Source organism: Plasmodium berghei, assembly GCF_900002375.2.
Source record: "Plasmodium berghei ANKA genome assembly, chromosome: 8".
Lineage (NCBI taxonomy): Eukaryota > Apicomplexa > Aconoidasida > Haemosporida > Plasmodiidae > Plasmodium > Plasmodium berghei.
The window spans coordinates 1,004,029-1,028,066 of NC_036166.2; the positions used below are offsets into that span (position 1 = coordinate 1,004,029).

General features: G+C 21.3%; 8 protein-coding genes across 8 annotated transcripts; 5 read left to right on the forward strand and 3 right to left on the reverse strand.

Moving 5' to 3' along the window:
* Window positions 1-511: 511 nt before the first annotated feature.
* PBANKA_0826000 (ribosomal RNA-processing protein 8, putative) lies at window positions 512-1,810 on the forward strand (the record flags this gene model as incomplete). The annotated part of the gene is made up of 4 exons (XM_034564435.1): window positions 512-776; window positions 876-1,317; window positions 1,469-1,565; window positions 1,673-1,810. The coding sequence occupies 4 exons, from the start codon at window positions 512-514 to the stop codon at window positions 1,808-1,810; spliced, it is 942 nt and encodes a 313-aa protein (XP_034421232.1).
* Window positions 1,811-1,982: 172 nt separating this feature from the next.
* PBANKA_0826100 (proline--tRNA ligase, putative) lies at window positions 1,983-3,650 on the reverse strand (the record flags this gene model as incomplete). The annotated part of the gene is made up of 1 exon (XM_034564436.1): window positions 1,983-3,650. One exon carries the CDS (start codon window positions 3,648-3,650, stop codon window positions 1,983-1,985), a length of 1,668 nt encoding a protein of 555 aa, XP_034421233.1.
* Window positions 3,651-4,348: 698 nt separating this feature from the next.
* On the reverse strand, window positions 4,349-5,887 carry PBANKA_0826200 (protein phosphatase-beta, putative; the record flags this gene model as incomplete). The annotated part of the gene is made up of 2 exons (XM_034564437.1): window positions 4,349-5,082; window positions 5,167-5,887. 2 exons carry the CDS (start codon window positions 5,885-5,887, stop codon window positions 4,349-4,351), a joined length of 1,455 nt encoding a protein of 484 aa, XP_034421234.1.
* Window positions 5,888-8,037: 2,150 nt separating this feature from the next.
* PBANKA_0826300 (thioredoxin-like protein 2, putative) lies at window positions 8,038-8,946 on the forward strand (the record flags this gene model as incomplete). Its single annotated transcript, XM_034564438.1, has 5 exons — window positions 8,038-8,112; window positions 8,232-8,339; window positions 8,544-8,610; window positions 8,709-8,789; window positions 8,894-8,946. The coding sequence occupies 5 exons, from the start codon at window positions 8,038-8,040 to the stop codon at window positions 8,944-8,946; spliced, it is 384 nt and encodes a 127-aa protein (XP_034421235.1).
* A 913-nt stretch (window positions 8,947-9,859) lies between these two features.
* On the forward strand, window positions 9,860-10,665 carry PBANKA_0826400 (zinc binding protein (Yippee), putative; the record flags this gene model as incomplete). The annotated part of the gene is made up of 2 exons (XM_034564439.1): window positions 9,860-9,903; window positions 10,323-10,665. 2 exons carry the CDS (start codon window positions 9,860-9,862, stop codon window positions 10,663-10,665), a joined length of 387 nt encoding a protein of 128 aa, XP_034421236.1.
* Window positions 10,666-11,588: 923 nt separating this feature from the next.
* On the reverse strand, window positions 11,589-12,932 carry PBANKA_0826500 (histone deacetylase 1, putative; the record flags this gene model as incomplete). Its single annotated transcript, XM_034564440.1, has 1 exon — window positions 11,589-12,932. One exon carries the CDS (start codon window positions 12,930-12,932, stop codon window positions 11,589-11,591), a length of 1,344 nt encoding a protein of 447 aa, XP_034421237.1.
* Window positions 12,933-15,760: 2,828 nt separating this feature from the next.
* Window positions 15,761-19,870, forward strand: PBANKA_0826600 (armadillo repeat protein, putative; the record flags this gene model as incomplete). The annotated part of the gene is made up of 1 exon (XM_034564442.1): window positions 15,761-19,870. The coding sequence occupies one exon, from the start codon at window positions 15,761-15,763 to the stop codon at window positions 19,868-19,870; it is 4,110 nt and encodes a 1,369-aa protein (XP_034421238.1).
* Window positions 19,871-21,712: 1,842 nt separating this feature from the next.
* Window positions 21,713-22,719, forward strand: PBANKA_0826700 (parasitophorous vacuolar protein 5; the record flags this gene model as incomplete). Its single annotated transcript, XM_034564443.1, has 2 exons — window positions 21,713-21,820; window positions 22,159-22,719. The coding sequence occupies 2 exons, from the start codon at window positions 21,713-21,715 to the stop codon at window positions 22,717-22,719; spliced, it is 669 nt and encodes a 222-aa protein (XP_034421239.1).
* Window positions 22,720-24,038: the final 1,319 nt, after the last annotated feature.

The following is a 24,038-nucleotide window of genomic DNA, read 5'->3' on the forward strand; positions in this document are numbered from 1 at the left end:
TTTTATTATGCCAAAATTTCTAAATATAAATAAGCAAAAATATGTAAAGAGATATTTATATGTATGAATAAATATTTGAAAGATTGAGTATGTTTTAATTTTGTTGAAATATATCGGATTTCTTTATATTTTTTTTTTCCAATTGATGCTTAAAATATCATTTATTCAAAAGAAAAGCAGTACATAAAAAATTATATCATTTTAATATAATTAAAAAAATATATATAAGCGAAAAAAAAAATTTTAGAGTAAATATATCCTTTGTACATAAGGGCAGGAACTATTATCGATTGTATTTAATTTGTATAATAAATTTCCTGACGTCATCAAAATTAAAAGATATAAAATACAACGCTTTGTTATAACATTAGAACGAAATACAAAGGTAAAGATAACATTAACCATGATGATAGTGAACTTATCATAAGTTTAATAAAAAGGGTCGAAATAAATAGAAAAATAGCTAGAAAATAACTAGAAAAATAACGCATAATTCACATACAATAATAACATGACAAAGGGAAATACTAAGAAAAGAGAGTTGTCAAATATAAATAAAAAGAATGGACTAATTAGTAAAAAAAAGATACACAAAAAAAATAAAAATAAGAGTGAAAATAGGGATTACTATATAGGGAACGAAAAGGAAGATAAAAATGATAATGTGAGGAAAGATGAAATTAGAAAATTTTCAAAAAACAAAGAATTAATTGCAAATATTTCCAATAAAAATAATGATTATTTAAGAAAAAATAAAAATGAGAATAGTTCATTTGGTATACATCATCAGGGGAAATACTATGATGATGAAAAATATGAAAATATCGATTTAGAAAAAAATAAACAAAAATATAAAAAAAAAAAAAAAATTGAAGGTACACCAGAAGATATAGCTAATGCATCTTTATTTCGATACATAAATGAATATATGTATACAAATAGTAGTGAAATTGTAAAAAAAAAATTAAATGAAACAAAAAATATTTTTAATATATATCATTCTGGTTATAATAAACAAAAAAAAAAATGGCCTAAAAACCCTGTAGATATAATTATAAAATATTTAAAAAAAAATTATACAAAAGATTCAAAAATAGCAGATTTAGGATGTGGAGAAGCACAAATAGCTAAAACATTTATAGATTGGTCAATAACATCCTTTGATTTAATTCAATATAATAAATATGTAACAGTTTGCAATATAACTCAATTACCTCTTGAAAATAATTCATATGATTGTTTTGTTTTGTGTTTAAGTCTTATGAATACTGACTGGCCTAAAGTTATATATGAATCTGTTCGTTGTTTAAAAAAAGGGTACTTCCATGATTTTATAAATTGAATTTTTGTTTCTTTATTTGAGAGTATATATATTTTATTCAATTGTATGTATATTTTTGTTAGTTTTTTTTGCATTACCAGTAGGTGCATTTCTTATCGTATTTTCCCCTTTCATTTTTCTTTTTAGGGCAACTCTAATAATAGCAGATGTTGTTAGCAGATTTACAAACTACAAGGGTTTCTTAAAGTTTATGCATAGTGTTGGATTTTCACTTCATAATAAAGTAATATATTTAATTGTGAATATACAGTTCATAATTTGTTGTCTTTTTTTTTTCATATTGTTTATTTCTTCACTTTTCATTTATGTTATTATTTTCTCTATTTACAGATAAATTTGGATGATTTTTTTCATGTATTATTTTTTGAAAATGTTAAAAAAAAAGATAAACTACCACTTGTTGTAACTGATAAAATTATTAACAATACTTCAAAATTGCTATCCCCATGTATTTACAAAAGAAGATAATATTTATTTCAAACCAACTAAGTGTATAATTCATAGCCTACCAGATAGAATAGTAATATATTTTATTTTTTTTATTTTATTTTTTTAAAATAATTTTTTTTGAGAAATATATTTAATGTGTAATACAAAAATCATAAAATGGTAACATAATTTAAATAAAGCGAAAATAATTTCATATTAAATGAAAATAATTAAGTAATTCGTGAATTGTAATATTTTTGGTTTTATTAGAAAATCTATTTTTATATTCTATCCGTATATTTTTAAAAGTTTGATATAATTTATTATGAAATATATTATGTTTATTATTATTACTGTCATCTAAATAACTATAAAAATCTGGAGGTAATTTAATTTTTTTTTTTTCGTCACTTTTTAAATTTATTATAACTCTATTTGAAGCTCCAATCAAATCACAATTTTTTAACTTTCTTGATAAATGTAAATCGGTATTATCATAATAGGTATCAATATTATTTGCTTTAAGTATAGTATATAACCAAATTGTTAAAATATATTCCATATCATTACTATTCAACGAATTATAAAGTGTTTTATTATCATTTGTTTTTTCATTTATTTCATTTCTTAGTGTATTTGCTATTTTATTAACTTTTTCAGAAGAATATTTACTTTTTTGATTTGTTTGTATTAAGTAAATAGAAAATGGTGCAACTTGACTTGGAAGTTTTATTCCATTTTCATCATAAAAATTGTCAATTAAAAAATAAAGAAGTCTATTTATTCCAATACCATATGATCCCATATAAATATTTTTTTTTTCATTTTTTTTATTTAAAAAGTTTATATTTAATTTTTTTGAATAATAATCACCTAATTTAAATATATGGGCACCTTCTTTAAATTTTCCATCTCTGCATAAAATTTGATATTCATGGCTTTCTAGTGCATTCATTTTATCTTTTTTCCGTTTTTTAATAATATTATATTTTAATCCTAATTTATTAAATATATCATTATAACATTCTTTGTATATTTCATATATTTCATTCATACATTTTTCATTTGTATGAAAAGAATATCCATCTTTCATTAAAAATTCTTTACTTTTAAATAAACTTTTTTCTAATCTTTTTTCATTTCGAAACTTATAATTATATTGATGTATTAACAAAGGGAAATGTTTTTCGGTTGCATTTAAATTATATACTTCATTAATCAGAGTTAATGCAGTTTCTTCACATGTTGGACTTAATATATTACCATCTTCTTCAAATTTCTTTTTTATCGTTTCCCCTAAATTTGTGTCAGCTTTTTGTTGTTTTTGTTTATAAACATACAAAAATTCGTCACTATATAATTTAGATCTATCTGAAATATTCCACAATCTTTTTGGTTGTAATATACTTAGAAATACTGAATGTGAATTTATTTTTTCTAAATAATTATTTATAAAATCTTTAATTTTATTTATTACCCTTAATCCTAAAGGCAGCATATTATATAGTCCATTTATTTCTTTAATATAGTTTGCTCTAAATAATAATTCGCTTGCTTTATCTCCATTTTGTTTTATATTGTCATTAAATATTTTGTTAAATATATATTTAGTCCCTTCATATGATTTGTTTCGAAAGCATTTAACTTCATTCCTTCTATATTTCCAATAACTAGTTTCACTACCATTTCTTTTATTATTGTTATTAATTCTAAGAATGATAGTTCCTCTTTTATCTACTTTTATCCTTGGGAATTTTATTTTTCCTATTTTCCATGGAGTTATAAAAAAGTTTTTTTTTTTTTTTTCGATTTTTATGCAATTCGCTGAAAAGAATATATAACTCACAATAGTTACAAAAACAAATATTTTAAATAACATTATAAATAAGTTTCATGTTTTCTTTTTTTTATATATAACAATTATTTTTGATGGAAAAGTCATATTGTATGTTTGTATATGTAAATTGGGATTATATGGTTTGCAATACCTCACAAAATAAGTGAGCTCATTAAAAAAAATAAAAAAAATCCCCAAAAAATAAGCAAGTGAAATGATGAATAAAAACAAAGTCGAAATATATGACGAATAAGCGGCTGCTAGTTATCCATTGCCGTTTTTATAAATATTATCCCCGTTTAATTCACAATTAAAAAAAGGGAGAAAAAAGAGAAAAAATGGTAAAAATGAGTTTTATGAATAATTTGGATTAATGTATAACCAAGTTCACAAAAAAAATATGCTTTGCTGTGCGTATAGCTAATTATAACTTGTATATATAAAACAAAAAAATTTAAGTGAAAATAATGAAAAGTAAAAAAAATAATATGAAATTATTAAGTAATAATAAAAAAAAAAAAAAAACGAATAAATAGAAAGGTAAACTTCAATTATTATGGAATATCACATGAGTTAGAGGATAGAGCTTAAATCAAGTGTATCGTATATATTTCCTACATGGTTATTAAAAGCTCATGAATAAATATCACTAAATTTTGTAGCAATGAGAATTTGGATATAATTTAAATACATGGGGGTAGAGGTATTGAGTTATTAATATATTTATTGGAATGATTAAGTCATAACATATAGTCAACATTGTTTCTTAATGTGTGCGGATTTGCCCTTAACGGGGCTGTATTAAATGTGACAAAATCTTTTTCCATAAATTCATCGACCAACATTAACGATGCCGCATTTCCACACCGATAACAATAATTAGGTGCACTAAAAATAGTAACGACCTTATCATTATGCATCCATTGAAAACCTTCTTGAACTAATTGATGAGCCCGACATATACAACTAAGATTATTTATATGTAAAAATGTATTGGTTTTTTTTTCATTAAATAAAACACCTGCACCTCTAGGGGAAGGCTTCCATCCATCAACTACTTCATCTTCAGAAGAAGCAGGGTCACTCCATAATAAATCACAAATAGCGCCATCTTGTGGTATTTCTTTATATCTATCTAATTTATTTATATCATCAATTGTTTGTAAATATGGTGATATACCACCATGGTCACAAAAAATTTGATTATTTATTATTGCCGTTAATGGCAAATAATCAAATGCATCTGTTAAATATTTCCAAACACTTGAATCGTTATTATACTTTCTTATACATTCATCATAAAATCCATACACTTTTGTTATTTGTCTACTTTCATGATTACCTCGTAATATTGTAACCTTACTTGGATGTTTAATTTTGAAGCAAGCTACTAAGCAAAAACATTCACATGAATAATATCCTCTATCTACATAATCACCTAAAAAGAGGTAACTGACATCAGGGGGTAATCCTCCTGTATGTATAAAAAAGCAGAAATGTGAAACCAGTATGTACATGTAAATGGATATTTATATGTACTGTAGATGTAGATGCATACCTATGTGAAATAACTCTAAAAGATCGTAAAATTGACCATGTATATCACCAGCAACTGTAACAGGAACTGGAACTTGGACACAATTAGGTTCATTTTTTAATATATCAATCAAAAGTGTGCACATTAATTTAACTTCTTCAATCGTTAATAACTGGCATTTTAATAACTTATTTATCCATTCATCAACATTGTGTGTTATTTTAGATACACGTTGAGCATAATAATTATTTTGAATATTTTCATTAGTTTGTTCATATTGAAAAAGGGAATTTTGAGTTATGTTTTTTTGTGGCTTTTGCTCATAATAATTTTTATCATAATTAATTATATCCTTATTATATTTGATTGAATTATTCTTATTCTTATTTATTTTTATTTTTTTATTATATTCATTTTCAGAACTAACCTCTTCATCACTAAATTCTTTAACAGACAAATTTTCATAAGTTGTACTATTTTCATGATCTAATGTAAAACTTTGATAATTATAAAAATTTTCGTTGCTATCGTTTGGTATTCTATATTTTTTTTCAGATTGTTTATAATCATCTTTATTTTTGTCATATTCTTTTTTTTCAATTTCATTATTGTTTTCCTTTTTTTTCGTTTCCATATATATATTATCTCTTTTTATATTTTTGTTTAATTCCTTAATATTTTCTTTTGAGTTTATTGTATCACTGAATATCATATTCCTACTCGATAATTCAAAGTCGTTCATTTTTTTTTTTAACGCATGCATATACACATATACATATATATATGATGTGTAATAAATTTGAACAACCTAAAATTTGTAGGTATAAGAAATTAATTTATGGAATTACTTTAAAAGACCACTTATATAAATCAGCCCAATTGCCTGAAGGCAGAAAAAAAAATGTACATAATTTTATGTATTTTTACCTGACCATGCTCATAAAAAAAAATTGTATTTATAATATTTTTAAACTTTTCAAAGTGTGTAATATGACAAAATATAATAAGCTTACCATACTTTTTTAAAATTCGTGAAACTGTGTGTAATAAAATTCTTTAGTTGTTTTATTATAAAACATATAATAATGTTTTTATATATGGCATTTTTAGTATATTTTTTAATTTTGGAAAAATTGTGATATTTCTTACCGTAATGTGTTGTATATAGTATTCATTAATTATTGTTAACTAAATTTAACTTTATAAAAACTAAGGAATATATTACAGAATATAAATGTCTCAAGTATGTATATCCTTTATACGCATATGCTACATATAGAGAAATATAACATTACAAATATACAATAATATGTGCGGAAATTTACAATAGCTAATATATAAATTATTAATTTGTTTTCAAAAGGTGAGCATATAAAAGGATAAATAAATATATGTCTTGTTAAGGTGATATACAAATATATATTAACAAAAAAGGTGAAGTAATAAAAAAAAAAAAATAATAATTTGAGAAAGAGAGCAAAAAAAAAATGTGAAATAGTAAAATAAAATAACAGAATAAAACCTCAATTAAAATAAAAATCAAAAAACTGTAGACATAAAAATATATATTTGTATATATAATTAATTAATGTAATAACAATAATGATATAAAAATATAATACACATATTGGACTACTCCTATGTATATTTGCTTGTGTAATTTACTATGAAAAAACATCTGAATGATATAGGTCATAAAGTAATGTAAAATTATTATGTGCGAAAAAGTGTATAGATATATGCATTCGCCAATATAAATATTATTCATAAAATATAAATTAATAAATTTACACATATTACAAATTATCTTTTTTGTTTTTTGGTAGGTTATTTACAAGAACATAATGTTAAAATATTTTGAATAAATAGCTAGAAATATAGGCCATATGAAGAAATAAGAATAGAATAAAATTGATGGATAGGAGTGTGAAAAAAAAAATATATATATATATATAACTATATATGAAATTTTAAGTTTTTAAAAAAATAACATATTTAAATTGTTGGAAAAAAGATATAAAAAAAGTAGAAAAATTATATACTTTTTATATGCATTACGTGTTAAAATTATATATGTTTGTGTACGAATTGAAAATTGGGCAAATATCTTTGTACTTGTTTAGTATAAATATTTAAAAATTTGTGCATGTGTATGATATATATTTGTGTACATAAGTATACAATGTTTGTATATTTTTTTTTTCCCTTTTCGACTTTTAAAAATATATTTACGACGAAATAAATATATTATGCATAGAACTAAAAAACAAAAATCTTGTGTAAAATATAGGTTATATTTTGTTTTTTTCATAAAACAAAATCTGAATTTCTGGATAAATTGAGAGTTCAGCGCAAATATAGATTTTTTATGAAAAAAAAAATCATAGATAAAATATATTATTTGTGGATATATATAAACAAGCATTCAAAAAGGTACTACATTAATAATTTTACAGAAATACTATATTTTTAATTTTCATTGTTTCTACTACTTTTATTGGAATAACATAAACAAGTATACTTAAACGATTGTTTACAAATTTGTACACACATTTTTTTTTTTTCAACTAAAGAAAAGGAATAATACATTGTTATTACATATTAATATATGATATACCATTTTATTATATTAAATATTTTTTATAGAAATAAATTGGTATTTTATTTATATTTTACAACTAAAACTAGAATAAAAAAGGATACACAAAATTATAAACATAACTATGAACAAACAAAAAGTGAAACACCATTTTATATATCAACAGTTTATATTGTAGAATACTATATGTATGTTCATATTTTTATCAGACACGAATCCCTGAAAAAAAAAAAAAAAATTACAATAAAATAAAAGAACAATAATAATAATACTAAAATTGGTAGCTTTTCAAAATGAATTCATTCAAGTTGTTAAAAGAACTCAAACATCCTGCAATTTTAAAAATGCATAGACGAAACATTTATACGGTAAAATATAAAAATAATTACAACTAATACTGTTAATATATATATATATATATTTTTTTTTCCCATTTTAATTTAAAAAAATATATAATTCATAAAATATTAATGGTAATATATTATAGGAAATAACAAAGGTTGATCAATATTTACAAAAAGTTAATTCTGATAATTTAGTGGTTGCTCAGTTTGGGGCTTCATGGTGTGCACCATGTAAAAAATTGAAGCCAATTGTAAGTATTCGAAAAATGAGTATATTTATGTAGCTTTTTATTGTTTTTTTCAATGCTAAAACTATTATCATTTTATTATGTTTCAATTTTTTGAAAGTATATTATGCATAAAAATTACATAAAAAGTTGTTATATTTTTACTAATATACAAATATATGTAACTTTTTTTGATCTTTATTTATATTATTATATATCCAATTATAGATTAAAAAGCTCGGAGAAGAAAAAGAAAATATCGAATTTTTATATATAGACATTGATGAACTTCCGGGTAATATATTTTTTTTTAAATTATTGACTAGTATATGTTTATTTTTTTTATTTTTTTATTTATTTGATTTTTTATTTATTTATATTTTTTTTTTTAAGAACTGGGCGAAAATGAAGACATAAGCGAGCTTCCCACTGTTTTGTTCAGAAAAAAGGGAAAATATTTGGATAAAATAGTTGGTAGGTTTTAATATGTATACAAAGATATCGATATGCAGCAAATGTTTTTAGATTGGAAATTTGTGGAAAATTATTTTCACTCCTTTTATTATTTTTATTTGTAGGAATGAATGAAAATGAATTAGTAAAATGTATTAAGAAGCATCAAAGCGACTAAAATGATGATAATGATAATGTCATAAAACAGTCTTTTTATAAATCTATATATATATATATATATATATATTTGGATGTATGTGAAAACATATAATGTATGTAGGCATACAAAAAGTGTGCAAATATTTGAGGATATAAAAAATATATTTATTGAAATATATATGAAAATTGTGGGATTAAAGTAAATATATAATTATAAAATGGATCAACTCGAAATACTTTAAGATATATTATGTGAGTACCAAATATTTCATAGAAAACATAATTAGCACTAATGATAAATACCATTTAAAAAATTTGGAATAATAATGCCATAATTTATGTATAACTACAATGTGCTATTTATTTCATTTAATTTTTTTTATATTATTATTATTTTTTTTTTTCAACTCATTCGTTTATTATTTAATTTTTATAACCTTTATTTTGTCCTTCCTATAAATACATATATTTTCATTTAAGTATATTTATGTATAATCCTATTTTTTATTTAGACATTTCAGTTTGTTCATATTTTTTTTATAAACTATCTCACTATTTTATTTTTTCACTATTTTATTATTATTTTTTTTGCGGTGAAACTTATTTTTTGTAAATCGTGGTCACAAAAAAAAACCAAAATAAATAAAAAATAAAATAAAGCAAATATAAAAGGATATTTATATATGCATAAAAAATAATGTGTTTTTTTTTTTACAAAATAATTTATTAAAAAATAAAAACTTAAAAAAGGAAAAAACATCACATATATTTATGACAAAATTGTCCTGCCTTTTTTCCTTTTAAATAAGTTTAAACAAATCCCACTAATATATTTAAGGCTTGATTGTACATGCGCACATTAATTTTCTATTAAAATATAAATGATTTAAAATTTTTAATTTTTTTTTAATTTAAAAAATTCCATAAAATATATGGGTAGATCATTCAAGGTTTTTTTGAGCAACTACGCATACAGGTAATACCATCAAAAAATTATACATTTTGTTTAGCATGCATTTATAGTCATTTTTTAAATATATGCTTGGGATAATTATATATAGTATATTGCTTGGATGGAAAGTGAGTATACATATACATTACACATCCCCCTACATATATATATTATTAACGACAAATAAGTATAAACAAATTAATCCACTACAATTGTGCTAAACTAAAAGATAAGATATAACTACATAGCAACTTAAATAATACCACAAAAAATAAATAATTTTATATTTAAACAAATAGTATGATCCTAAATAAACTTGTGAAATTTTAATTAGAGCAAGCTTCACTAATCAAATATAGTTTATCCCATGTTTTACCTTTTCCATTTCACTAGTATAATATATAAAATATTTTTATTTACAATTTCGGTTTTTTCTATAATAGTTGTTCAGAATGTGGAAACCATCTATCCGATCCGAGTGAACTTGTTTCTACTTCATTTAGAGGTAGAACAGGACCCGCATGGCTTTTTTCGAAAGTTATAAATATATGTGAAGGGCAATATGAAGATAGAATGATGACAACTGGCCAGCATACAATAGTTGATATTTATTGTAGTAATTGCCGAAATAATGTAGGATGGAAATATGAAGATTCGTCTGAAGAATCTCAGAAATATAAAAAAGGAAAATATATTTTAGAAAAAGCTTTACTCTCTTTTTTAGTTATTGATAAATGTGGAAAAGAACACAAATTCGAACTTAAATCATCTGATTGTGATTTTTGATACCGATACTTAGGAGGAGTTACTTCCTAGGACATATATAAGATATATTCAAAAAAAAAAAAAAAAAGGAAAAACATATGATGTACATATACAATTATATTGTGTACAAATATATATATATATATATATATATACAGTTAAATGATATTTATGTTTTCCCCATTTCATTTATTCCCTCTATTTTAACAATTTTTTACTGTTTTTTTTATTTATTTTATTATACATTACTGATGCATAGAAAAAAATATATGTGTGTGCATATACAAATTACATGTACACTACATATATTTTACTGTGCTGTTCATATAATATTTTCCCCTTGTTAAAAATACACATACTTAATTTATTCGTCATTTCTAATGCTTTATTACTCAAATTAATCCTACGATAAAATAAATATACCTACCGAACTAAATTAATTTTCCATTTTTCATGAAAATATACTTTCATTTGATACCAGAATAAATTAAATAAAAAAAAAAATTCCTTAAGTTGTTTAAAATAAAAAAGAGCTAGCCAAAAAGCATAGCAATAATGCTCGTATTTTATAAAATGGCGTGTCGCTAAAATAATAATTATTAACTGTTCATAACAATATGGGTAATATAAATAAATATATTAGCGATTATTTAAATAATGTTAAGTCTTTAAAAGTGTAGATGCGTGAAAAAAATATATGCACATCAATTATTAAAAAATATTATAATTCAAAATTAAACAATTAAGACAAAAAAATGTTTAAACAAATAAAATTATTTTTATTTTATTTCTATTTATTTTTTTCTCAAAAACAGCAAGGGAATTTCATTTAGATAGTATGATATAAATCGAGTTAAGGGAATATGCATATATTAGCAATTATGTATATATACAAAGCTTCATACACACAAATTACACTCCAATAAATACGATTGAATTTCACACTAAATAATTCCTTGATCTCTGTCTGACATATCGAAAAAATCATCCTCGTAGTTTTTTCTTCTTAAATGGTGGGTAGATGAATGTTCTTTTCCTCGCGTTCCTGCTGCTCTACCACCTCCACTATCATCTTTAAGTTCATATTGATTTTTATCACTTTTATCGTCTATATCCGAATCAAAAAAATCAGGGGGTACATAAGAAAATTGAACTCCTGGAGCATGTTCAATATTCCTTAAGTTTTCTGTTATTTTCATTTTAATTTTACTTAAATGTTCAGGTGAATTATAATTTGGTATACTAGATGGCTGCAAATGTAATTGAAAATCAGGTGCATAATAATCATAATAATCATTTAAACTAATTTGATCAGACATTTCATGATGTTTATTTAAAACAACTCCAGTTTCATATGCCCAACATCTTGATACATTTCGTATTGTATATCCCCCACCACCTAAAACTAATAATGGTAAATTATATGAACGAACATGTTCAACGCATCGTGCATGACCTTTTATAGTTAAATTAAATCTGCCTAATCTATCGCCCGTTAAACTATCTGCTCCACACTGAAGTATAATAGCACCAGGTTTATAAGACTGGACACATTTATCTATAACAACTTTAAACAAATCCACAAATGCTTCATCAGTTATTCCATCATTTAATGGCACATTAACACTATAATACTTTCCATGATTAACGCCAACATCTGTTATATCACCTGTGCCAGGAAAATAATCACCAAATTTATGAAATGATACAGTCATAACTCTATGAGTAACATAAAAAGCTTCTTCAACTCCATCCCCATGATGGACATCAATGTCAATATACATGACACGTGCATGATATTTTAGCAATTCTAATATGCCTAAAACAATATCATTAATATAACAAAATCCACTAGCTTCTGACATTTTTGCGTGATGTAAACCACCTGACCAGTTCACGCAAATATCGGCACAATGGTGATTTAATTTAGCTGCTCCATCAATCGATGCACCTGCGCATGATTGCTGAAATTGAAAAAGGCCATCAAAAACTGGGCAATCAGTAGCTTCTCCAACATTAAATCTTTTTAACTGATATGTAAAATCTCGATAATTTTCCATGGATATCGATGATAAAAAATCAACATATTCATAATCATGAAATAAAGTTAACTCATTCACATCACTTTTATGAGGCCTATATACTTCCATATATTTATATAAATTGTATGATACAATTAAAGAATGTGTCATTCGAATTCTTTGAGGCTTCATAGGATGCCCCGCTCCATAATAATAGCTACCTATATCAGGATCATGAAAATATGCTACCTTTTTCCTATTTGACATTTTTATACATATGGGAGTTGCTTATATACTTGGACCATCCATACAATGGGCAAAATTTTTAAATAAAGAAAAATAAATACGTCGAGTGGGGAAACTATAAAAAGAGTTACCGACGTAATACTAAGTTTGTAAATTAATAAATAATTAAATGGGATATTCTCCGTTAAAAATTGTGTAACAATAGTGTACCCCTATAATATATTTTTTACACCTATAAAAAATAATATACATATATATTTATTCACAATTTTTGTTGTAACAAAGAGACTATGTCCTTTAGCTCTTTAAAAAGAAAAAAAAAAGCTATTACATTTCAATGAAATTATAGGAAGAACTATTTAGTTATTTTTTTATTATTTGCAAAAATAATTATAAGGGACACAAAAATATTTGCATGAACATACATAATATATGCATTTATAATAGGGGGTAATTATACATATTTTTATTATTCATCCAAGTGAATAATTTAAAAATGTATATAAATTAAAAAAAAAAAAAAAAAAAAAACATATTTTAGCTAGTACATATAAAATATGTACAAAAATATGCCTCATTTATGCATATAACTAAAACAGTGTAAATGTATGCACGTATACATATAAAATATATATGTAATATTATAAGGAATTGATAACTACACAATATAATAAAAAATATGTGAGTACAGATTTTAAAGAAATATTGAATTATGCATTCTAATAACATAGCTTTATTTTTTTTTTTTAAAAAAGAAAAAATGAAATATTTTTAAAAGTGGCATCATATATGTGCTAAGCGTACATGCATACAATAAAACGAAAACTCATAAATAATTTTAGATTGTGTTAATCATTTATTATATTTTAAATCAAAAAGGATAATACCAAAATAACATTGATTTAAAATTATGATATATATATATATAATTATAATTATAGCTAAATACAATTTTGGGTTTATTTAATATTAGCTAGCTATCACCATATTTTTATAGCATGCTACTAGAAAAAAAAAAAAAAAAACGGGTTTGAAATTTTAATAAATATTTGTAGACTAAATTGTCTTTTTATTTATATCGATACATTTTTATTTTTTTATAAAAATATTTAGTTTATAAGCTTATATTTTTATACTACTATTATTTTTTTTATATACTACTTTAACGAATTATATATGCATATAGTTGTATGTGCACATATACAATGTATAAATATATTTTTTATGATTAATAATATAAAAATGAAATTTAAAATGTTATTATTTTATTTAAATAAAAAGAATCCAAATATTCACAACAAGCTAATATATTTATATATTGTTGGTATTGTAAAAAATTTATTATAAGAACATAAATTAGTACCCATACTAATATAAATAGTATTTCAAGAATAAATAAAATTAAAACTATTCATATGATCTTTTGTTATTTCCATTTAAGAAATTGAGAATTGTTATAAAATATATTTATTATAGTTCATTTGTTTAAATACATTCCTTTGTACATGTACATAAGTACTGTCCTTATATGTGTGTATACATGCCAGAGGATTATAACCTTTATATCAAGCTTACAATGGAATATAATCAAATACATTATATTAAAAAAAGGAAGTAAAAAATATTTCTCTATATAACACACATGCTGTTTATATATAATTCGGGAATGTCACTTTTATTTGCATCCTACGTAATGTATAGAGATAATATTAAGCATTTTTTTAATTTATTCACATTTATATTTCCTTGAAATAAGCTAAAGAATATGTACATACTTAACTATGCTATTTGGGTAGATATATACAATTTGTTATATGCTAAAAATAATTTATGTTTGATGTAAACAAGGAATGAATAAACAAATAAATAAATAATTATAATTATGACATTCTTAATATGGCATCCTTTTTAAAATTATATGTATTGCATATATATAGGAACATGGTGTGTTGGAAAATGTTTGCTTATTTTTCGCATTATTAATTATAAATAAATAAATATATATTCAAAGGTTTGAAAATGATCCTCTCGTTTCAACGAATATTGGTGAACTAAATGCGCTGGAAAAAGTACAAGAAATTATATATCTCGGAAAAGGAATGGAATTTAAAGGGTCTATAAAAATATAGGAATAGTTTTGTTTTCCTTTTTTTCCTCTTTTCAATAACATGAAGTTTAACACTTAAAAATTATAAAAAAATATGTATATGTAGAATATTTATAAAAATATTGAAAATAAGTATTTCGTTTTTTTTATTGTTATATTTGTTGAAATAATTTCAAAAATTTTTGTAAGGATAAAGTGTACACATAAATTGTATGGATATATTCATTTAGTATGGAAATATATTAGATAAATAAAAATGTGCATAAATATTTGGATATAATATGATAAATACAAATCAACTTAATATATATCTATATACTTTGTTTTTTTGTTTGAAAATTCTCACTTTTTATTGCAATATTAAAATATGCTTGTGAATAATTTTTTGCAAAAAACTTTCATATGCGATTTTAATTAAAAAAAAATACAACAACAAAAAATAGAAAGTAAGAAAAATTATGATCTGGTCATATAATATAAAACGATTTTACTTTTACTCTATTTTTAGTTTTATATTTATTTTAATTATTATACGCTATCCCTTTTTTTTTTAATTTAATAATGTGTGTAACATTCCAAAGTTACACATTTTTATTAAACATAATTTTTATATTATATATTTAATGTTATTCCATATATTTTCTATATTTAGAGTGCGTTTATCAGTGATAACGTGTTTGGTAGTCCATTTCCATATTAGTTTTTTTTTTTTTTTTTTTTTTTTTTTTTAAAATAAGCTGGAATGGATAGTGATAAAAAAAATTTGGAAGAAGATATTGGGTGTCCAAATGATGAAACAGAAAATGATATATTACGAAATAAAATTGTAAAAAAAATAGACAAAAAAAATAATGATGAAAATAAGAAAAATGAAAAAAATAATGAAGAGATAAAAAAAAAAATGAGCATTATTGAAATACATAAATTTATTAATCGACTAAAAAATACAAATATAAAAAGTTTAGAAAAAAATGATTTAATAAAATTAGAAAATGATATAAAAACACTAAATATAAGTAAATATTTAAGTGAAATAATTAGTTATATTTTAAATTTAAGTTTATATATAAATAAATATTCCGATCTATTTATTCTATTAAATATTTTAAAATATATTTGTCTAAATTATAACAATGTAGATTATTTAATTGAAAAGTTAATATTCATTAAATTTTTTAAACTTGATGAAAAAGATAAAAATTATTTTTTTATTATTTTTCATGATATATATAATAATATAGATGAACATATTTATACATATTATGATAAAACAAATTCTTTAGAAAATATTCAATTTTATGAAAATATAATTTCTGATGAAAAACGTATTTCTGAAATGGAGACAAAAATTAATACAAAATGTGAAACCTCTGAGTTTTGGAATTTAGAGATTCAAGAAAACGATAATAAAAAAACTGGGGATCTCAAAATAGAACAAAGCTATGTTTGGACACAAAAATTAAATAAAATTAAAAGTGAGGTTTTTAAAAAAATGGCATCATATATTTATAAAGAAAATCATGAAAATATTGAAAACCAAACTTTTTTATTTCAGAATAATTTAATTTTTAGTTCACTAAATGGAAAACAAAATTACAACAATAACAAGATGGAATTTGTTTCTTTTCCTATTCAGGCAAATTTGGGAAATGATATGAATAGTAAAAATAAAATATGGTCAAAAAATAATTTTGAAAAAAAAATATATATTCAAGAAATGCTAAAGGATTGTAATATTTTTAAAAAAATAGAAAAACAAAATAATCTGAGAAAAATATTATTATGTTTATACTTTGAATTGGTGTTACTTAAAATGTGTAATAATAAAGATATGCTGATATATATGTTTATAAATATAACATTTTATTCGTCTTTAAATATAGATCCAAATATTTCAGGAACGGAAACAGGAAAAGGATTAAAAAGTTCTTTGTCAAAATTAGGGCCATATCCTTATAATATTGAAAAAAAAAATAATGACAAATTAAATGAAGCAGATACATTAAATATGATTAAAAGATGTTTGAGTGTTAATGCAATAGTTGCATATGATTATTTTTTTACAAATACAATGAGCTTATTTAGTGATATAAAATATTTGTCGAATTCGTGTAAGGAACATGTGGACAAAGTGGATGGAATCGAAGAAAAAAGAGAAAGTGAAGGAAAAAGCGGAATCGAAAAAGATGAACCTCGAAACAAGTTTAACTTAGACCATATGAAAGACGTAAAAAAATATATAGTAGAATTTTTTAACATTTTTTATAAGTTTGGTATATATAAAATATTGATATATTTATATGCAGAACATGTAGATAACGAATATAGAGATAACAGTAAAAAATTAACATCAAATGATTATTTTTTTAAAATATATAACAAAAGTAAAAAATTTTGTCTTTTTTTTACACACTTAAATAAATATAATTTAAATCAAATTCAAATAGAAGGTATACAATTATTGGGAGTTGATAAAAATAGCTATAATTATATAATAAATTCAGATTTTATAAAGAAACAAAAAAATAAAACACAAACATTTTTAGAATTATCCAACAACTCTTTAATAACTAATCAAAAAAATAACAATTGTGTAGACATTGAACATGATGAAATATGCTATGATTGGAATAATAATGAAGAAAAAAATTTTTATACAGTTTTTCCAGAATATTCTAATATTAATATAAATTTAAATGATGATGAAAATGACGAAGAAAATAGTATTATAGAAGGTGTTGAGAATAAAAATTTGATTGAAAAGGATGGAGAAAATATTTTAAAAAAAAAAAAAAGTAAACATAATGAATTTCTTAATTATACTAACAAAATAATTAATATTAATAATGAAAAAGATCTTGAAAATATGGTTATGATTTTTTTATTAAATTATAATACAAAGAAAAAAAGAAAAATAATTGCAACAAAAATTACATATTTAAATAAAATCACTCTTAATTTAATACCATTCTATTGTAGATATATAGCTATTATAAATAAATATACTAAAGATATTTGTTTGATCATAATAGATGAATTAAAACGAATTATTGAAAAAGATGTAAAAAACAAATTACCATGTCAAAATAAAAAAATGAAATGTATAAAATATATTTGTGAATTAGTTAAATTCAAATTATTAGACATGTCTTATATATTGGATATTTTAAATTTATTAATTGAAAATTTTACACAAGATCATGCAGAATTGTGTTTTTATATTTTAGAAAATTCTGCCATATTATTAGTAAGCAATTCAAAAACACATATACGTTTTTTATATATATTACAAAAATTAAAAAAAATTAAAAATACAAAAAATATATCATCGTCATTAGAAAACATATTTGAGGAATGTTGCATTAGGGTGAAGAAATATTTAACAGAAAAAACAAAAAAAAATATGTCTTTTTCAAATAAAAATGTAAATTTTGATTTAAATAAAATTAATTATAAAGGGGACAGTATTTCTAATAAATTAACTAATCAATATAAAAAAAAAAAATATTTTTTAAAAAAATTATTATTTCAAGATATCAATGCTAATAATAATGATGAAAATATATATCTTATATCTAAATATATAAGAAAATTTAATTGGGATGAAAAATTTATAAGTCATTTTTTAAATAAATATATTTATAAATATTTAAAATATATGAGTATTTATCAAATAAATAAAATAGCATCTCTATTATATTACATAGCTATTTATAAGCCTCAGTTTGTAATACATATTATTGATAATTTAAATGAAAAAATTATAAAAAGTTTTGAAGAAAATGATTTTAAAAATTTTGCATATCTTATACAATATGCTCACTTATTTTCGGGGTTATATATTTATAAAATATTAAACTCATCAAATGTTTTTGATATGTTATATTTTTTACTTTCATTTTCAGATGCTAGTATGTCGAACGCTTCAAATATTTTTGAGATGTATAAACTGTTTTCTCAAAACTTAAAATTTATTAAAATGTTTAAAAATAAAATATTACCAAAAAATATTTTAATACCAAATGAAGAAAATAGAAAAATAAATTTCCAAACTGTTTGTGATTTGTCTAACATGCCACTTAAAAGTGGCGAAAATAAAAGGGAATTGTTTTATTATGATGGTGATATAGAAAATTTTTCTAAATTTTTGTTTATAAATAATAAGAACCCGATTTTAAATAATATGTTAAATGATCAAGACAATAACAGTTTTATTAATATTAGAATGATATGTATAATTATAGAAAACTGTTTTAAATATTTTAATAACATTCCGTTGTTAAAATTCAAATTAAATATATTTTTTTTATTTTTTATTCGGTTTTTATTAATATTTGAATCATTGCCCATATATATTAAGATTACCATAGATAATATACTAAAGCAAGGTGGTTTGAGTATGTCTTATTTTAAAACAATAAAAGATGTTGATAAAATATTGTTTGTAATTTTAAATTATGAATATAAAATATTTCAAAATGAGATAAAAGAATATGACAAAAATAATGACGAACTCCTCTTCTTCGATTCTGATTTAAATTTTAAATTTGAAAATGATGAAAATAAAGATAACAAAAAATTAGTTAGCAATACTTCGACAAAATATATAAAAGATATAAGACAAAATAAGATAGGCAATAAATCGGATTTAAATGAAAAAAATACAAGTAGCAGTTTTTCAGAATATAACCAAATTGAAATCAATGAAATGGATAACGAAATTAACCAAATCATAAAGGAATCCATAGATGAAAATAGATTAACAAAAAATAAGACACAGACATCAGTGAATTACAAAAAAAAGTTTTATTTACAATCTTTTATTAAGAAAGGAATCGTTAAATTGTGTTGAAAAAAAAAAAAAATGGCGAACCATTATAAAATATTAGTTATTTGGGAAATAACAAAAAGGGTTATATATTATAATGTTATACATAAATATAATAACAAAGATAATAATAAAATATATTTTTGTAAAAAAATGCGTATAGGAATATATAGATATTTTCTTTTTTTTTGTTTTTGTTAAAACTCGAATATTATAATTAATTTTATTTTTAATGACTTTTCAATATTATGGGAAATTGTGTTTTATTTATTCTATATTGTAGAAAAAGGATAAAATATTTCGAAGTTTTTTATATATTTTTTACATTTTTATATATTTCTTATATATTTTCAATTCGTTGTATATAACTCTGTGCATAGAATAATGCCATTTGTTATATTTTATTTTCATCCTTATTTATTTGTTATTTTTTATGAATTTGCGGAAAATAACAAATAAGTAAAGATTAGAACTAATAAAATAGGGAAAAAGAGGACTCACAAAAAGTTAAAAACATTTTTGTTATTCTCATAATGCATATAATAAAATAGTAAATATAAATTTATAAATGTGAAATGATAATCAAAAAGTGGAAAATTGTATATTAATTTTTCATTATTCTTTCTCATTTTTTTTTATTATATTTTATTTTTGTGGGAAAAGAGGAGGAATCAAAACAAAAAGCCAAGTTGAAAAAAAAGAAAGGGGTTATTTATTAAATGGTACTTTTTCATAATTTAATAACCCCCCAAAATAAATTATAATTAAAATAAAAAGATAGGAAATAATATATTATGCTTTAAAATTGTATTTAGTAACATAAAAAAAATTGTTATTAATACATTATATATTCATAATTTTCCATTTTTGTTTTTAAAGAAATAAAAAATTGGAGAATAAGCATATGCTATATTTATAGGGAAAACACCTTTTATGGAATCTATTTTTTTTCTATAATAAATTATTAATTTTCCTATAATTATATATTTTTTTATAGCATTCTGTGTACCTTTTTTGTACTTTTTCATTGTTTATTATATACCATTTTTAAGTATATTAAAATTAAAAGAAAAAGAAATGAATAATATAAAATGATAATACACAATATATGTTACAAAATATTTTGCTCATTTTTATTTTTCTGCATGCATATTTCTATATACTATACTTTTTTATGTAAATTTTGTTAAGTATTCTAACAAAAGTATAAATTGTTTTCCTTTTGGTATTTTCTTTATTTATGACGAATTAAAAAGGGAGTAAAGAAAAGCATACAAAATAATAAAAAATTTTAAAATAATAAAAATTAAAGGGGAAAAATATAAATAAATGAATTTTCCTTTATAATAAAAAATATATTGCGTAGATTAATAATATTATGGTGGGTCGTTATTTGTATTTTTTAATATTAGGAAATGTTTTTTTTTAAGTATCTATTAGATAAATCTTTATTTTATTTATATTTTTTGTAATATTAGATATTTTTAGGGCCTTTATTAAAAAAAATATAAAATAAACCTAAAATTAGTATAATATTTTTTTATTATTATATTTAAAAATATAATTAAAAAAATATCATATTTTTTAACTTTGTATTTAAATTCCGAATTTACATTTTTTTAAAATATATTATTATTAACAATAATACTATACAACATTTTCCCAATAATAATAACTATTATTTTACGATCTTTATTTTTTATAAAATTTATAATTTGCTTTTTTTTAATTTATTTGTTGATATTTCCTAAATATACCTAATTAAATAAAAGTATTTAGTATAAATACCTTTTAATATAGAAATTTTAAAACTTAATTTTATTAAATTATTTCTTAGTTCCTTATTTATTTTTTATATATATCAAAATGAAATTTTATAGCATTTTTGCAATTGTTTTATCATTATCTTTTATTGGCGCCTCAAACAATAATAAAGATTCCCCTGCAAATCCGACTCCCGATAATCCAAATAATGTATGAATAAAAAAATGAATAAATAATGAACAAATAAAAAATGAATAAAAAAAATAATATAATCCCCCTATTGCTCATATGGCTTATGCCTTATTCTAAACATTTTCATGACATGGGTGTATATAAATCGATAATATTATAAGCCATATGGGGAGGAGGATATACTTACATAATTATAGTAGAATTTTGTATAACGATTCTCATAAATAATTTATTAGTGTCATTATAGGCAGTTCGAATAAAACAAAATTATACATTTATCATATATACACATATGTTAATTTACTTATTGACTAGCCAATTTTATATATATTTTTTTTTTTTTTTTTTTTTGGTAGGATGGAAATGTTCACATTCTAACAAAAGATATAGACTTAAAACAATTACAAGGAACATACTACGAAATTGCAACAAATGCATCTGATAAAATATTTCCAGGATTATTATGTAGATGTACTAAATACGATTTTTCTGGTTTAAGAAGAGATGGAAACTCTGCATATATATTAATTAACTTTGCATGCGATCGAAATTTTATTTTTGGAGAAAAAAAATCAGAAATGTTATTTAAATTAATTTTAAATAAACCCGTTGATGAAAACACTACTGTTGTTGATGAATTCAATTCAAGTATTTACATTGTCCAAGGAAATCAACAAATATTATTAAATAGCAACTTAAATATTATATATGCCGAAATGAATGAACAAAATGAATATGAACATATTATTATTGCAGGAAATAAATCAGTTGAACCAATGATAATTTTATCTAAATACAGAACTATACTTTTAGAGACATATAATAAATTATTAAATGCTCTTTACGTTGCTGGTTATGATCCATCCCTTTTAAACTGGCCATTCATTCTCCAAACTGATCAAACTTTCTGTGATTAAACCGTTGAATTGTGAAAGATGTATATGAAACATAAACATGAATAATAATTTATAATATACAATGTATAATATATATGTATATGCAATGTTTTACAGAACAAAATACAACAATAAAACTGATTTTCTGTATAAAGAAAAAAATGCTATATACAATTACAAATTCATATGAATTATAATAATATCATTTGCTTTGTAAATGGTATTATATCTAATTCAAATTAACTAAATAACTTTGCAAAAATAATAATCTTTTATATAAATGATGAATGCCCGTAAATAATATATATATAGTAATCCTTTTTTTTTTAATTTTACGACTTGATAAATAACCATGAAATAAGCAAACAGGAATAATTTTGTGTGTGTGTGTGTTAATGCAAGTTTAAATGAAATTTATTATACATTATATGTATTATATGCATATGCTATATATATATATGTATTAAATAATTAAATGTGTTACCTATTTGTATTTGAATAAAGTATACATATATGGAAATAAATTTTTAATTACTGTTAAACTAATAAAATGATGGAGTTGTACTTATGAAACTCAATTATCTTGCTTTTGAATTCATTACGAAAATAAAAAAAAAATATATAAGAATTGTTAAGAACGGGAAATTTTTCTAAGTCATCCATTTATATTATTTGTTTGTTTTACCACGTTTTAAAGCGTGTGAATTGATTAAATAACTTTTAGTTAATAAAAAGTTTAAATAGTAGAGTACCACTGGCCGTGCTTATATGCATATCTATGGAAATATCAAATATAGCCATTTTAATTCGATATGTATTTTTCTATGTATAAAATTCGTTATTTTTGAATATTCAATATGAATACACTAAAAAAAATGTCAATCGAAATTTAACTTTAGTTGCACTTATATAAATATCTAATTTAAAAAATATTTATTTTATATTTATATATTGAATATTTGATTAATTTATTTAAAATGATTAAGTGAAAAAAAAATAATAATAAACATGCACTAAATTATGAACACATGAACGTTCAGAAAAAAATGTGCATTAAATGAAGGATATACAAAATGATTATTTCATAAATATGTATAATTTTATGTTTTTAACTTTTAATTGTTAAAAAGTAAATTAAATAAATATCTATATATTTTTTTAAATGATAAACTTAAAATTATAACTTCTTCACGTATGTGATGTTGCTACATACGTATACAGACATGTGACAAACTTGTTTACTTTTATTCTATATATCAATTATACAGATATAAAAAAAACATGTTAGTACGTTTTATGTTACTATTTTATATTATTTTATTAGATTTTATTATATAGAT